Raw genomic sequence first — 16,044 nt, forward strand, 5'->3', positions numbered from 1 at the left:
TGTGCTATGGTTGCATTCTGCAAAAAGGGGATTTAATTACCTTTAAGCTCAAATTAACACGAGAATTTTCAGTTAGTTTTCAATATTTACTAAGTTCTTAGTGTGTTCAGAGCACTATACTAAGAACTTGGGAGAGTGCAATATTACACTTGGTAAACATGTTTCCTACCCACAAAGAGCAAATGCACTGCTTTTATCTGTACGAAATCAAGTTACCAGTAATTAACTCGATTACAGAAAATACCTTCTCCAACTGTTTTCCCCGAGTGGAAATAAACATACAAACAAAACAGACACATCTAGAGCAAAGTCGCTATTACTATTGTTCTCCCTCTACGGACATTTCTCATGAGGAAAATTGGTATGGCCATCTCCATGCAGGACAGGGACCGTGCTCAACCCAATTTGCTTGAATCCACCCCAGCGCTTAGTACAGTGCTTGGCATATAGTTAACACTTAAATATCACAATTATTATTATTATTTCAACCTACTCCTGTTTAGGATATCCTGCTTGCTGGTCCAGCCAAAAAAAGCATAGCTTTTGGGTCCCAGAAGGCCTGGGTCCTAACCCCAGTGCTTGGGGTCACATGCTAGCAGTGGTGAACGTTTCACATCGAAGAACTGTCTGAGGCAACTAGTACGCTGGTCGGCTCAACGGGAATCCTGAAAGGAGCTGGCTGCCTGGTTCTGGCACTAGGGCAAAGGCTAGGGTCTACGCTGCATGCCCGTCTTGGGAGTAGTTTTGCAACGTGCTGATGCCCTGTCTGCCTGCTTGTTCAGTGCACTCTTTTCTGTACTGGAAATTCAACTGGCAGGGATGAGAGTGCTGGGCAAGCGACTGGCACTGTCATTAATTCCCTCCGGCAAGGCCTCTGCCCTGAAGCTTCAGGATCAAGGCTCGTTTGTTTTTTGACAAGGAACGCCGTTTGGTTTAGACACATTCCTTGATCAAGAGGGATACCTCAGGCAATGTAGCCACCCCAGCTCTAGGTCCAGCTACATTTTTCATAGCCTTTCTCCCCCCGGCCTCCTACTATCTAAAGGGTCATCAGGCATGGGCTATTTTCCCATCTTTGGAGATAGAAAGGTTACTTACCAAAACCTAAATTCATAACAAAGGACAGGTATCCAGGCCAGATAATAATGACTGTGGTATTTATTAAAGCATTTTTGTTAAAGGCACTGTTCTAAGCACTGGGGTGGGTACAGGCAAATTGGGCTGAATACAGCTACCCTCAACCTTCTTTTTTTAAAAAAAAAATATATATATATATATATATTTGACATCTATTCCCTCTAGTCTGGAAGTCCTTGAGGGCAGGGATCGTTTCTAGCAAAATTGTATTCTCCCAAGCGCTTAGTACAATGCTCTGTACATGGTAAGTGCTCAATAAGCACCATTGATGGATTGAATCCTCTACTCTAATGCTGTGCTCTGCACCAGCAGGGCTTAGATTTAAATTGGAAACTGGAAAACTGCTAGTGTGGAGGAGGAGCACAGCCTAATTACACCTCACCTGGGACGGGTTTACTGCAAGACTTAGTAGGACAACCTTTGAGCTTTACACAATGGATGAGGGCACCTGGGAGCAACCAAAGCGATCATCTGATGTGACCTATTTTCTCCTTCTTTGAGTTTTTATTATTGAAAATCCAGTAAAAAAAATCTTAAAAAATTACAAAGATGTCTTTTCTAGGCGAAATAATGAGCTGAAAATGGAAGGCAATACAAAATAAGATATCTCTACTCCTCCCAAGGATATGGGTTGAAAAAAAAAAGAGTTGAGAAGTCCTTTCAAGTGCCTTATCTCCTTGTTAGTGACACACATCTATCTCTGAAGCTCAGGATCTAGCATTCAGCCAGTGACCGACTGACTTCTTCTACTTTCCCTCTAAATTCTACGTTCCTTGTGGGCAGGGCTCGTGCCTACCAACTTTACTGTACTGTACTCTCCCAACCACTTCATGCAGTGCTCTGCACACAGTAGGAACTCCATAAATATCACTGATGGATGTAAACTTCAGAAAGAAAACACCAGATTTTAAGGCTCTTTCCTTTCAATCATGGACTGTTATCCTAAGACCTACTTTGCAACTTGTCATCAAGAAACAATGTCAAATGAAGGTTTCCACTTTGAAGGCACATAGAAAGATGGTTCACCTTCCCCCCTTTCCCTGTGCCACCCTGGGTTCCCGCTACAGACATGCCCCGCACACAGGAGGCCACGGGAGGGTTTAAGCTTCAGCAGCGTGTTCCTTGGCCTCCCTTCCTTCCTTCCAGACAGCTGAGCGATACCACCAGAACCCCCTTCTGCCTTCCATCAGGAGCCCCTCCCCCAACAGGCCCCATGCCTGTTGGGGCTGCATGAGGGTGTTAATTTTACAGATGAGCTAACTGAAGCACAGAGAAGTTAAGTGACTTGTCCATGGTCACACAGCAGACAGGGGTTGGAGCCGAGATTAGAACCTAGGTCGGGGCAGCCTGAGGCCTCTAACGGTTTGGAACACTGGGAGGCTTGGATTGTGTCTGGATGTTTGATGATTTGGGCTCCTGCACCTCAAAGTCTCTGCAACTCCAACATTAGCCTAGTCCTTGTTGGACTATGTGTTTGGTCTTTCCTCTCTCTTGCTTTACATATGACTGTCTGGGTCTTCCATGCTGCTTTCGTGTTTTCATTTTTGCATCCTTCCTATGGGTCAGTCACCCACCCCGCTCCCCTCCTTCATTCTTAGATCATGAGCCCCTTGAAGACCAAGGAACATAACTATTTGTCACCCATGTATTCTTCCCAGGGCTTAGGGCAGTGCTCAGCACAGAGTAAGCCCTTAATAAAGAGAATGACTACTACAGTGTTGGTTTTCTCTTTATATAATTTCACCTTTCATTTTGTGGCCACTGCCAAACTCTCCCTATCTTATTTTTAGATTTTGAGCTCCTACTCTCCCAAGCACTTAGTACAGTGCTCTGCCCACAGTAAGCCCTCGACAAATACAAATGAATGGATGGAGGGTCAGAACCTAAATGTACTTCTCACCAGCCTATTTTTCCCCCACCTGATTAGTACAGTTGCTCTGCCTATAGTAGACACTTAATGAATACCGTGATAAGAGTACTGCACCAATTAATCATATTTACTGAGCACTTACTGTGTTCAGAACACTTTACTAAGCGCTTGGGAGAGTATAATACAGAGTCAACTCCTCCTGTCCCACCCCACATTCATCTCCATAATAATAATAATAATAATAATGTTGGTATTTGTTAAGCGCTTACTATGTGCAGAGCACTGTTCTAAGCGCTGGGGTAAACACAGGGGAATCAGGTTGTCCCACGTGGGGCTCACAGTCTTAATCCCCATTTTACAGATGAGGGAACTGAGGCACAGAGAAGTTAAGTGACTTGCCCACAGTCACACAGCTGACAAGTGGCAGAGCTGGGATTCCAACTCATGAGCCCTGACTCCAAAGCCCGTGCTCTTTCCACTGCGCCACGCTGCTTCTCTTAAGTGCACCCCCTCTCTCTTCCCCTCCTTCCCACTCCTTAACCCTCTCCCTCTGAGGTACCAGGCAGCTCAGCAGAAGCTTTTCCTCTCCTCTGTCTCTAGAAGTTTGCTGTGGAGTAGAGCTGGGGGCAGAAGGTAGAAGTAAGCAAATCTCAACCCTATTATCTTCATTTCAAATTTTGGAGATTGAGCCGGAACTATGAACTTGACCCATCGTTCATTCAATAGGAAACAGCATGGCCTATGGGAAAGTGTCTGGACATGTGGGTTCTAATCGCAGTGCTTCCACCTGCCTGCTGCCTGACCATGGGCAAGTCACTTGTCCTCTGCTTCAGTTTCCTCATATACAAAATGGGGATTCATTTCAATTCAATAGCAGTCTCCCTTCTACTTCAACTGTGAAGCCCACTGTGGGACAGGGACTGTGTCTCATCAGATTATCTGGTATCTACCCCACTAGTTAGTATAGAGCTTGGCTCATAGTAAGCCCTTAAAAAATACCACCGTTATTCAAAATAAACTTATTGAGTACTTACTGTCTGAACTTACTGTCTGACAAGCATTATACTAAGCATACAATATAGAACTAAACCAGATTGGTTCTCAGGGGCTAAAAGAAACAAGTTCAGTGCCCTAGACTGCAGGATATCTGGGCACGGAACTGCTCACTGAATTACTTCTTTAGACTCCAGGAATTAGCACTTATGAAAAAAAGACTTTTTCAGAGAAAAACATACAAAAACAAGAACGTTAGTAATCAACACAGTAAACACATCGTAATTTCAACTTACCTTTTTTACTGAGGTCAATAGCAGCTTCTAAAAGAACTTCTAATTCTCCTTTTGGTAAAACTGGAACTACCCATCGGGGCCTGAAGAAATCAAATATACGCACAAAAAGAATATTTTTAGTCTCAGGAGAAAAAGGAGTTGACGGATTTTTCCATTTGCAACTATTCTTACCATCTTCGTTATTGTCATCAAAGAATTGATGGGATTGTCACAAACAGGATATTCGGGAGAGATTCATTTCTGAAATTCCATTTCATAAATTACAGAAGTGTAATAATCTCAATGTTAAAATGGCCTTTTAAATGACTAACACATCATCACCCGGGGGTGAGATTACGCAGGCTGCTGTGGTTCAAGGTGAATCCTCTTGCCCCCTACTAATTTTTTCTAGTTACCACCAAACAAGGAAAACTGACACCAGTCAAATAACTAGTTGCTCAGTGTTAGGGAGTCCTGGGTCTGGACACAGAGGATGTGGCCAGGAACAAGGGATGGGGCAGAAATCGCTGCAGGTCAATGCCATCCTTCTGTTCTGTTTCCTCTACCAAACACTCCTCTTCATCTATACCCAGGAGGTGGTTGTGATTACCGCAGGAAGGCAGGCCAGCAAGGCTCACCTTAGCTGTATGGCAAAAGGAAGCCTCGCTTTCCTTCCTAGCTGAATTTTCAAGTCCTTTCCCCCAAGAAATGTAAGGGAAGCAGCAGCAGTTCAGCGGAATGCTAAGGGAACATGGACCAGATGCCATTCCCATTTTTCTCTCTTTCCTTCAGCTGACTACTCTTCCCCTATAGTCACCTTCCTTCTCCTTTCCTCACCTCAGCAGTTCAGCTACCGATAATGAGAAAAAGCATTCAATGGAAAGTAAGGTCTGAGGAAAAAAATATTAGATAAGAATGTAAAAAATATTTCGGAAAGTATAGCAGGACAGAAGATGGAACATTCTAAAAGGGTGCGTCTATGGAGTTGCTATGGGACGGAAACAACTCAACGGCATTTGAAGAAGCATCAGGAAGAAGGATATATATTTTGTGCCATGAGCCTAATGCAGCACGACATGCTGCGGAGCTATGGTCCATACCCAAATGGGGCCAGTTCAATCTTGGGGAATGCAGGTTCAGACTGAGCTGGTCAACCCAAGTTCCAAAAAGCAAGTGGAGGTAGGGGGCAAAAGAAGCAGTGTGACCTAATGGATAGAGCACAGGCCTGGGAGTCAGAAGGACCTGAGTTCTGATCCCAGCATCACCACTTGTCTCCTGTGTGACCTTGAAGAAGTCGCTTTACTTCTCTGGGCTTCAGTTACCTCCTTCGTAAAATGGGGATTAAGACTATAAACCTATGTGTCCATCCTGATTAGGGTGTCTCTACCCCTGCACTAAGGACAGTGTCTGGCACATAGTGAGCCCTTAACAAATGTCACTGAGAAAAGTGGGTGGGGTGAGGGGAAAGGGAGAAACAAATCAAGCCCACCTGTTAATCATGTCATCCAACTTGGCCAGGTCAGTATGTGGAAATGCGGGTTCCTCATCTTCAAGTTGAGGTGGGGCATCACCTTGACCCTGTTCATCAGGGGGGGTAGCCGGGGAATTCTCATTGGAAGAATCAGGCGAGGAAGTCTTAATTAAAAATACATTTCCACGGTTAGTTCACAAAATTTAAGCATAGCACTGGTCATCTAGATTAAAACCCAAACCACACAGAGGTTTACAGGTATTTCCTTGAACATTTCAGAGAACAGGAAATGGACCATTCTTCCTGAACTCTGAAAGATGAGGCATTATTAACAAAATGTGTAACATTTTAGAGATATTCCATGGTATGCATGCTTTTGTTAAAGTGATACGAAATGGTAATAAGTATAGACAAATCCTACCTTATGGCCATTCCACGAGAGATGCAACCCAGAGATACTGCCGTTATGGTTGGAGACCTCATCCCAAGTCAAAGTCACCCCAAGATACAAACAACCTTTGAGCCAATATTGTTTGACATCTCGATGCATTATTGCGAGATGATAATACACATGAAAAGGGCTCTAGTCTCTCAACTACCAGCTAAAATTTTGAGATTTAGATGCCTTGCACAAATTTTAAATATTAATTCATAAAACTTTGACAATGACATGGATGGGGAGCGAAGTTTAAAGCCATGAAGAAATGTTTAGGTGGAATGGCCTTTATAAAAGTATGTTATAAAAACAAGAAAAGGCTTGTTCAATCTACGATGGACAAATTCTTCACTAAAGTTGAAAACCCACTGAGGCAATGAGAGGAGCAAGCTTCTACTTTTGCAATCTCCTGTAGAGATTTACCACTACGCCATATAACTCTTCATTTAGATCCATCAGTCATATTTACAGAGCACTTACTGTGCAAAGAACGCTGTACTAAGCGAGGGGGAGATTTGGTAGACAATGTTAGGATATCATCCTTTGATTTACTTGAACAAATATGACAACAGTATGACTAATGCAAGTTTATAGCACCCAAAGGAAATTCCTTATCTTTCTAGAGGTTTTGGAACAAATCCCAATTTAGAATGCACATTTATGGGGAAAAAACTGCCTTAACACAACTGCTCATAACACATCCACATTTTTGAGGAATACCCCACAGCTGTATGGTTGCGTGAGGCTTTCCTACACTCCCTGACAGAAATACGCTTTTGCCTTTCAACAACTCCAAACAAGCATCTGTTCTTCCAAAAAGTTTACACACACCCTGTTCTCTACACTGGATCTCTTCTGCTGGGGAAATCCCCAGAATGATAAACAAAACCCAGTATTTTCCAGCCTCTTTTAAGAGGAAGCAAATGTATTTTCACTGCCTAAATTCTAGCAGATTTGACATGCCATTTTTAATGCTGGATACCACGGTCTACCTTTGAAAGGCAAAGTGTTCCTGAAGAGAAAAGATATTTCTCAGTGTTTCCGACTGACTTCCACAGGTGTTCGGGGAGAATAAGCCAGACATTACCTTCTTGCCCTTTAAGTAGAGTCCAAAGAATTACTGAGGTTGATAGTGCGACAAGGTATCTGCTCCATCTATTTGTCCATGACCAGTTAACTATCAAATGTTTCAGGGAGAGTAGGGAATGGTTACCCTAAACTCACAGAGGTACAAGGGTGGAAAAAGCTGAAGAGGGCGAGCAAAGAGAACAGGAGTCGGCTGTCCATTCAACATATAGCTCCGTCAGTTTTTAAATGTCAGCGAGACTCTGGAGAAACAGTAGCAACATACACCGGACAAGAAGTCGGAAAAACCGGACTCCTAGCTGCTAGTCAACAATTTAAGTACATTTGGATGGGGCGGAACCTGTTTTCCTCCTGGATAACCCCCTTATCCTGTGAGCTCAGCGCTGGCTTGGACAAACCTGAGGGTCTGGCTGAGCCAACTCCTGGGAAAAAGGGCACACCAGACGAAATGTGGGATGATCCCTTGACCTCTCATTTCAGGGAGGGCTGAGGCAGTCTCCAGACGTGCTCGAAACTTGCTGCGGGGGGCTTGTGTTGGCCACCTTGCCCGGCTCCGCTTTCCTGAAGCCCACTATAGCTGGTTAACTCCTCTGGCCATCTTTGAACTCCTCCATCTAATACAGTCATCTTCTGCAAATAGGTGCGCGATTTCACTCAATTCCTTGGAATGGAGGCAAAACTTTTAAACCCCAAGATTTTATCTAGGAATGAGGACGTTGGAACTTCTTGGCCTGTGTCGGAGCCTCGCAGTGATGCATGGGACTGCTGAAGCTCGACGAGGTCCTCGTTGGACGATTTCTCCATGGGAGGAATTGTCAACATTTGTACCATCCCATTTCTTAACTAAGATGCCTCCCCAGTTGAACCGCTTCGGTGGTTATCTGCTTGCGGGGGTCTCTTTGATGTCTTAAAAATCTGACAAACTGTGGACAGAGCTTCCATTAAACTACTGACTGCAGAGTCTCAGCTCAGGTGGAGATTAATTTATCCAGGACAGAGTATTGTAGGGGGGCAAGTCATTAAATGCTATAGAATGCTCCATGAGGTGGCTGTAACTGGGGTTTGCTGATACCATGCATGTGATCTAGAAATCACTGTTGGCTCCCACCCCAAAAATCTCTAGACTCCAAGCACTTTGTGGGCAGGAATCATGTCTACCTGTGCTGTACTGTACTCTCCCAAGCACTTGGGAAGTAACTTGGCCTAGTGGGCCTGAGCATCAGAGGATCTGGGTTCTAATCCCAGCTCCGTCACTTGTCCGCTGTGTGACCTTTGGGCAAGGCACTTTGCTTCTCTGAGCCTCAGTTACCTCATCTGCAAAATGGGGGTTAAGACTGTGAGCCCCATGTGGGACAACCTGATTACCTTGTATCTACCCCTGTGCTTAGAACAGTGCTTGGCATATAGGAAGCACTTAACAAATACCATCATCATTCAGAGAAGCAGTGTGGCTTAGTGGAAAAAGCACGGGCTTGGGAGTCAGAGGTCATGGGTTCAAATCCCAGCCCTGCCACTTGTCAGCTGTGACTTTGGACAAGTCACTTGACTTCTCTGTGCCTCACCTACCTCATCTATAAAATGGGGATTAAGACTGCGAGCCCCACGTGGGACAAACTGATCACCTTCTATCCTCCCCAGCGCTTAGAACAGTGCTTTGCACATTTTAAGTGTTTAATAAATGCCATCATTATTATTAGGCTAAGCGCTCCCAGCAGAACAATCCCTGTGAGAAACCTTGCCACTCAGAGCAGGCACAGCTCTAAGCTCTCAGATGATTTTGGATCCATGTTACCTACTGGGGTTCTAACACAGACTTGACCTTTTGAGTCAGGCTACGACGACCTAAGCTGGCCACCTTGACTCGGCTTCTTCTGTGCCTTCTTACCTAGCACTATCCACACTGGGCCTTTCTTGCAGGAGCCCCAAAGCCGTATTTCTTACAATATCCCTCAACAGCTGCGCTGTGAGGCTAGTATTGTTAAAACAGGGCAGGCATCCAGCCAGGCATCTGACTTCCAGCCCTCCATCAACTATAGAACTGGACCCTAAGAAGGAGACATGGTCCCCCACCCTAGGACTTAGATATGGACTGTGGGCAAGTCACTTAACTTCTCTGTGCCTCAGTTCCCTCATCTGTAAAATGGGGATTAAGACTGTGAGCCCCACGTGGGACAACCTGATTCCCCTGTGTTTACCCCAGCGCTTAGAACAGTGCTCTGCACATAGTAAGCGCTAAACAAATACCAACATTATTATTATTATTATATGGTGTCCCCCAGCAAGCAAGAACCCCAGACCAGAACTTTATGTAACTAGCCTTTTGCTAACACAGCAGAATATCTACTGGGCCTTTGCCAGAAGAGTTTGACGGCCACACTGCCAGCAGTGAGGCCTAGTGGGTAGACAGGCCTCAAGAGTCAGAGGACCTGGGTTAATCTCGCTTCTACCACTTCTCTCTACCTCAGATTCTTCATCTGTAAAAGAAGAATATTTTAAATATTGGCCCTCGCCTGTAAAAGGGGAATATTTTTACGTACTGTTCTCTCCTGGATAGACTGTGAAACTCAGTGACGAACAAAGACTCTGTCCAACTCAATTATCTCGTACTCCAATGCCCGGTACAGTATTTGGCACATAGTAAGAGCTTAAAAACTATTACGATTATCATTATCATTACCTTGCAGAGACACAGGGGATCCTTTCCAACAGAAGGGGATGTGGAGGAAGTCTGCTTCACTCCTAATCTTCCCTCCACCCCCCATGCTCATCACCCCCTCATCATTCTGTGCTCTTCTGCTTGTGGAAAATCTGGGCCATTCTCAGCCACCCTCAGGCTTTAAATATTTATATTAATATTGGTCTCCCCCTCCAGAGTGTAAACTCGCTGTGGGCAGGGAGCATGTCCACCTACTCTTGTAGTGTACTCTCCCAAGCACTTGGTACAATGCTCTGCACACACTAAGTGCTCAAAAAAGTACCACTGATTGATTGATCTTTATTAATTCTTCTAAGGACCAAATACTGGCACCTCCAGCTCTACACCTCTATTTGCAGACCAGGATTTCAAGCTTTTCGTAAACACTCAATTATGGCTTTATTTAGTCAGTTTTAGTTCCCCATCTTACATTCAGGAGAAAGAGATGAGGGTCAACAGTGCTCCTCATATTCGTATGCCCTACACGTAGCGAGCTGACACCTGAACTTTTTGGCTCTCAGTCATGGGCCCAATGGCTCTAAAAAATTTTAGGGCCAAACCATAATCCTTTCCTGACATCCCTGGACCAGACAAAGAATACTCTAACCTGGCTACTCATCAGCCTTTCACTCCACCCAATAAGGGTTGGGAAAGTTTGAATCCCAGAATTCAGCCAAAAACCAAATCAAACCAGCCTCCCTACAGGGCTCTGAATCCAGGACACCTCCAACAAAACGCTCCCCAGGTCACTATGGCAACAAGCCAGTTACCTTGACTCAGCTTCTTTTGTTCCTCCCAACTTCCATTTGACCTCCATTGCCACAGGTTGACCGCGTCACATCCTTTTTGTCCTCAAGTGGCCTCACTTTCCTCCTCCCACCACCCTCCCGAGCTACGGATCTCCCCCACAGCCATCATCTACCATGTTACTCCACCTCTTCCACCCACGATAGCCTATCCTTCCCCAATGCACCCCGTTTCTTCAACTCGGTGGGGAATCAACATCGTTCCTCCTCTGGCGGCTGTCCTTTCAACCTGGGTTTTATCTCCTTGTTCCATTAATGTTCCGCCAACATCCTGAACTTGAATAAAAGAGTGCAGGGTCAAGGAGAGACCTCAGCTGGAGCCTGATCTGCCTACTTCACCAGGAAAATTTCCTATCTCCCTGGCCCCAGGCCAGCTCAGAGGCTAGCACAGATCCAACGGGGAAGCTAATCAGAAGACCGACTGTTTGGTTCTGGCATGCTATACACCTTAGTACAGTGTGTTTTGCACACAGTAAGCGCTCAGTAAATAAGATTGAATGGATGTCTGTTACTGATAAACTGCCTGCGAATGTGTTTTGCCCCTTTTCTCTTCCTTATTCAAGAGATTTGGGGCACTGAGGGTTCTGAGAGCAAACATCAGGTGACTGCTTCTTAATACCACTATTGGAACCTCTGAACCAGTTTCTATCACCCATGTTAGGGGCAATAGCTCTGTCCAGGATTATTCAAATCCTCAGATTAAGGTGGAGCAGTAGGCTTGTGGGGGGGTGTGGGGAAAGAGGGAGGAGAAACCCGGTTCTTCCCTAGCCTCAGGTAACATCAGGGAAAGGGATCATTTCTCACAGTTCTACTGAATGGCTACCCTCTTTTGGAGGCACCCTGAATCAAAGGCGCCAGTTCAAATTGCTTGCGTCCCTCTCAGTGGGAGCACTACTATCAGAATTATGACAGGTTCAAAGTCCTTTGCTAACGTTTTATCTCTATTCCCATTCCTTTAACATTATTCCCTGCAAGCCTCTACCTTGGGCTCCTTCTTCATCTATTCTTGGCGCACTGGTGATCTAATTTATGCCCCTGGCTTTAATGTTCGTATAAAGATGATCACTTCCAGTTCCGATTCCTCTCGCACTCATAGACCAATCCTATATCGTTCTACCTAACACCTAGAACTACATGTCCCGCTGCCAAAACAAGTATTACAAGAGAAGGCAGTTCCCTCCACTCCTCTCCTGGCCACCAGAATCGTTTCCCCAAACCCTTCATGTCAATTTTACTCAAACCTTGGGTGATTATTATCATTTCACTAGTAGATTCATGATACAATGTTCACCTATATCCCTTTCAAAAACCCTCCCTCTTTTACATGCTTTCACTATTCATAACCACTCTCATCTCCCAGCATATTTCTTCAACCACAACCTCTCATTTCTCCATGGCCCCATCAAGATTTTTGGTCAAGAAAAGGAAACTTTAACCAATCAACTCTGCAAATTCATTAGACACAACTGTGCACTCTATCGAACATTAACTAAAATTGCTCAATAAAAATGCAAAAAGGGTTCATGGGGAACTGGAAAAGGAACAGGCTTTTTCCCCTCTAGAATTGAAATGATAGAGCATCCCTAGAGAGCAAATAGCCAATTTAATCTAAATATATTACTAAAAACATGCAAATGAAACGGTTAACCTGGTATTTCAAGATTGCCCTTATTCAAAAAGTGCTAAGGTTCTTCAGAAATCAGGGCACATGGAATGCATATTTCAAAACACTATATGATTCAGACTCAGGAATGACAAAATTCCAGATGAAATGGAAAGCAAATATTTTTTTCAAGACGCTTCTTAGTGGGAATCGATAGCTAGAAATTACAATCTAGCTCAGCAAACTTTCAAACTGGGAAATCGGCTGGTGCAATTCATGGAAGGAAATGAATCTGAGAGGATCGCGAGAGCTAAGTGTTCAGTAGAAGCAGTACAACTTCACCAAAATTGCAATGAATAGGCCTAAATCCAATCTTTCACTAAAAAACTGACATGGCAGGGAGGAGAAATATTCACGATGAAAGTAGGTAAAATTTCATTTCTGAAAAAGACTCTGAACGAAATGATGAAAACTACAATACCTGATATCCCTCACCTTTAGACTGGGAGTCCCATGTGGGACGCGGACATGGTCCAACATGATTATCTATCTATCCCAGGGCTTAGAACCGTGCTTGGCCCATAATAAACACATAACAATAATCAAAAAACCCAAAACCAACTAGTAAAAGCAAAGTCGGTTTGGAATAGGTTTAAGATTGTTCTCTGGGGTGTTGATCAGTGGCATAAAAAAGGGGGGGGGGACCAAAAGCCAGAGGTAATTACACTTATAGGGGGCAATGCCATGACTGAGGGAAGAAATGCCACCCAGTTTCCCCTACAGTTTGGCAGGGTAGGGAAGCTCTGAGAGCTGCCTCTCTCTGCCTCTCTCCCTGCTGTTGGATGGAGAAGAAAGAGGAGGACAGCATCACCACCTTTCTAGTTCTCCCACAGATTTGGGGCCAGGGGTGACAGGGCGGCTTCCCTCTGGACCAGAGCCAACGGGCCTCAGCTTCATGATTGCAACTATGCGGACGAGGGCAGCTCTGGGGCTGGGCTGACAAGAGAGATCAGTGGCTGTTTCAATCCATCAGAAAGCCCTTTCTTAAGGCTTATGTGCCGAGAACCATTCCGACCACCTAGGAAAGTCCAGTAGATGTGATCCCTGCCCCAAAGGGGCTTACTTCTAGCATGGCAAACGGACGCTAAAATAAATTCGATTGGAAGAAACAATAAGGTGTAAAGATAGCAGTAGTGTGCAAAGATAGACCCAGACCCAAGTGTTCAGGTGCAGAAGTAGGTGTGGGTGAGATAGAAAGTGGGAGACAGTGTATGGGTAAATGTCAGCCTGTAGGCATTTAGACTTTACCGTATTTTACCAAATCCCAAATTTAAGTTTCTCCAAGCAAAAACACAGCAAGTTCAGTTGGAAGCATCTTTCTTCATTCAGCCTCTATATAGGGCCAATCGTTTTGTCCACTGGAAACTCATGCACAGTCAATATGTACAAATCATGAAAATTGCATGATTTGTTCAAAGTGCATTCATTGGGGCTGAAAAAGTAGGTTAAACCCCGGGGCTGGCTGCTCATTCACATTCTACTTGAGCCATCACTTTATTCTGGAAATTCTTGACAGGAGAGCTATTCCAACTCATATTCAGAAAACACTAGAAAAAGTACCCACTCTTCATTCCCTTTGAATGGACAGCAGATTTCTCTCTCCCCCTTTCTATTTACCCTTTCTCTCAATGTTTTTTTTTCCTACTCTTTCCTTTTTCTCTACTATTCTCCTCTAGTACTACATTCCTCTGGGACGCTATGGGTTCTCTATGTGGGGTGAGCCGTGGGCATTCTCAGGATGGGTGGGGGTACGCTGGCATCCCTGCCCACACATAATAATAATTATGGTATTTACTAAACGCTTACTATGTGCCAGGCACTGTACTAAGTGCTGGGGTGCATACAAGCAAATCAGGCTGGACACAGTCCCTGTCCCACATGCGGCTCACAATCTCAATCCCCATTTTACAGATGAAGTAAATGAGGGCCAAGGTCACAAAGCTGACAAGTGGCAGAGCCAGGATTAGAACACATGACCTTCTGACTCCCAGGCCCATGCTCTATCCACTACCCCATGCACTTGGGGGGGGGAGGGGATGTGTGGTGCATGTATACTGTCCCAAAGGAAATATGATACATCATATAAATTGATTCCTGAGATCCAAAAAAAGGCCTGATTTTTAGTTTCCTAAAGTGACCAAAAAAATGCTTCTAATACTATTTAACTTACATGATCGATAGCAAAGAATGCATTATCGATAATAAAGGGTTATGAATTCAAAGAACTGAATGTTAACATATGAATATGTGAAAAAGTTTTCCTTGCCAAAAGTGCTGTGCTTACTTTGTGTCAAGCCTTGTTCTAAGCAATGGGGTAGATACACAAGTTTATCAAGGTGGACACAGTCCCTTGTCCCACATGGAGCTCATAGTCTGAATGGGAGGGAATAAGATTTTATACCCATTTTACAGCTGAAAACATTGAGGCATAAAGAAGTGAAGTGCCTTGCCCAAGGTCCTACAGCAAGCAACTGACAGAACCAGGATTAGAACCCAGGTCCTCTAACTCCCAGGCCTGTGCTCTTTTCACTAGGCCACGCTGCTTCTCAGTTGGATTGGAGGCTCACCTGAATCCGAACACTTTCCACCTAATTTAATGGTCAGTCAATCGTATGTATTGAGCACTTAGTGAGTGCAGAATACTGTACTAAGCTCATAGACTTGCATTCTGTTGATCGGGGCAACCCTTGAGTGCTCAGAGCCCCCTGATTGTTGGCGGGTGCTGTCCTGTGACTTCCCAGCCAAATGCTATTCTGACACATAGATACTGGAGATTTACTCTAAGTTTCCATACTCAAGGTACGCTCGGTACTCTCCCTGGGTGCCATAAGGTCATGGGTTCTAATCTGAGCTCCGCCACTTGTTTGCTTGTGACCTTGAGCAAGTCACTCCACTTCTCTGGGTCTCAGTTCCTTCATCTGTAAAATGGGATTGAGACTGTGAGCCCCACATGGGATAGGGACTGTGTCCAACCTGATTTGCTTGTATCCAACTCCAGCGCTTAGTACAGTGCCTGGCACATAATAAGTGCTTGACGAATATCATCATGATTACTACTCCACAGTACGGAATCTATGAGATTCGCAGGATACGGCAACCACTTGCATTGCTCCCTGTACATGCAATTCACCAAAAACTGAGTGGAATCACGAAGGGTGAGACCACTGGAAGCAATCCTGGAATTAAAATGAAGCAGTGAGTGTCAAAAGGGTCTGAAGGAAAAGTCCCATGAAGGGGGCTGAGTGTACCAAAAAGACAGGATTGGATGAGCCAACTACAGACAAGGAGGAGATATGGAAAAGAATTTAAAACCTCAGACGATAGTCTTTGAGAGCCAAGAGGAAAAGCAAAGCAAAAGCTGAAAGCCTGGTAAAAATGTAGAAGTAAAACAAAGCCACAGAAAATGCAAAAATCATAGATGGAAAGAAAGGGTGGGAAGGCAAACTGTAGGCCTGGAATGAGCAAAGGCCGGAAGAAGGGAGGGGAACTCCGAAGAACAAAAGGAAGACAATAAAAACCAAGACTCCAGAGAGATGACAACCACTAGGGAAGGGAGAGCCCAACTAAAGTAAAAGTCTTAAACCCATTCAAAAACCTCAAGCTAATTTGAGC

General features: G+C 44.6%; 1 protein-coding gene across 3 annotated transcripts in view; it reads right to left on the reverse strand.

Moving 5' to 3' along the window:
• USP9X (ubiquitin specific peptidase 9 X-linked) overlaps nucleotides 1-16,044 on the reverse strand; it is a 128,990-nt gene that overhangs the window by 81,610 nt on the left and 31,336 nt on the right. For all 3 annotated transcript variants that reach the window (XM_029083039.2, XM_029083038.2, XM_029083040.1), the window contains exons 3-4: nucleotides 5,765-5,910; nucleotides 4,297-4,376 (exon numbers count right to left, since the gene is read on the reverse strand). In XM_029083039.2, the coding sequence (XP_028938872.1) occupies nucleotides 4,297-4,376; nucleotides 5,765-5,910 (226 nt within the window). The remainder of the gene's footprint in view (nucleotides 1-4,296; nucleotides 4,377-5,764; nucleotides 5,911-16,044) is intronic.

The sequence above is a fragment of the Ornithorhynchus anatinus genome, chromosome 18, assembly GCF_004115215.2.
Source record: "Ornithorhynchus anatinus isolate Pmale09 chromosome 18, mOrnAna1.pri.v4, whole genome shotgun sequence".
Classification (NCBI taxonomy): domain Eukaryota; kingdom Metazoa; phylum Chordata; class Mammalia; order Monotremata; family Ornithorhynchidae; genus Ornithorhynchus; species Ornithorhynchus anatinus.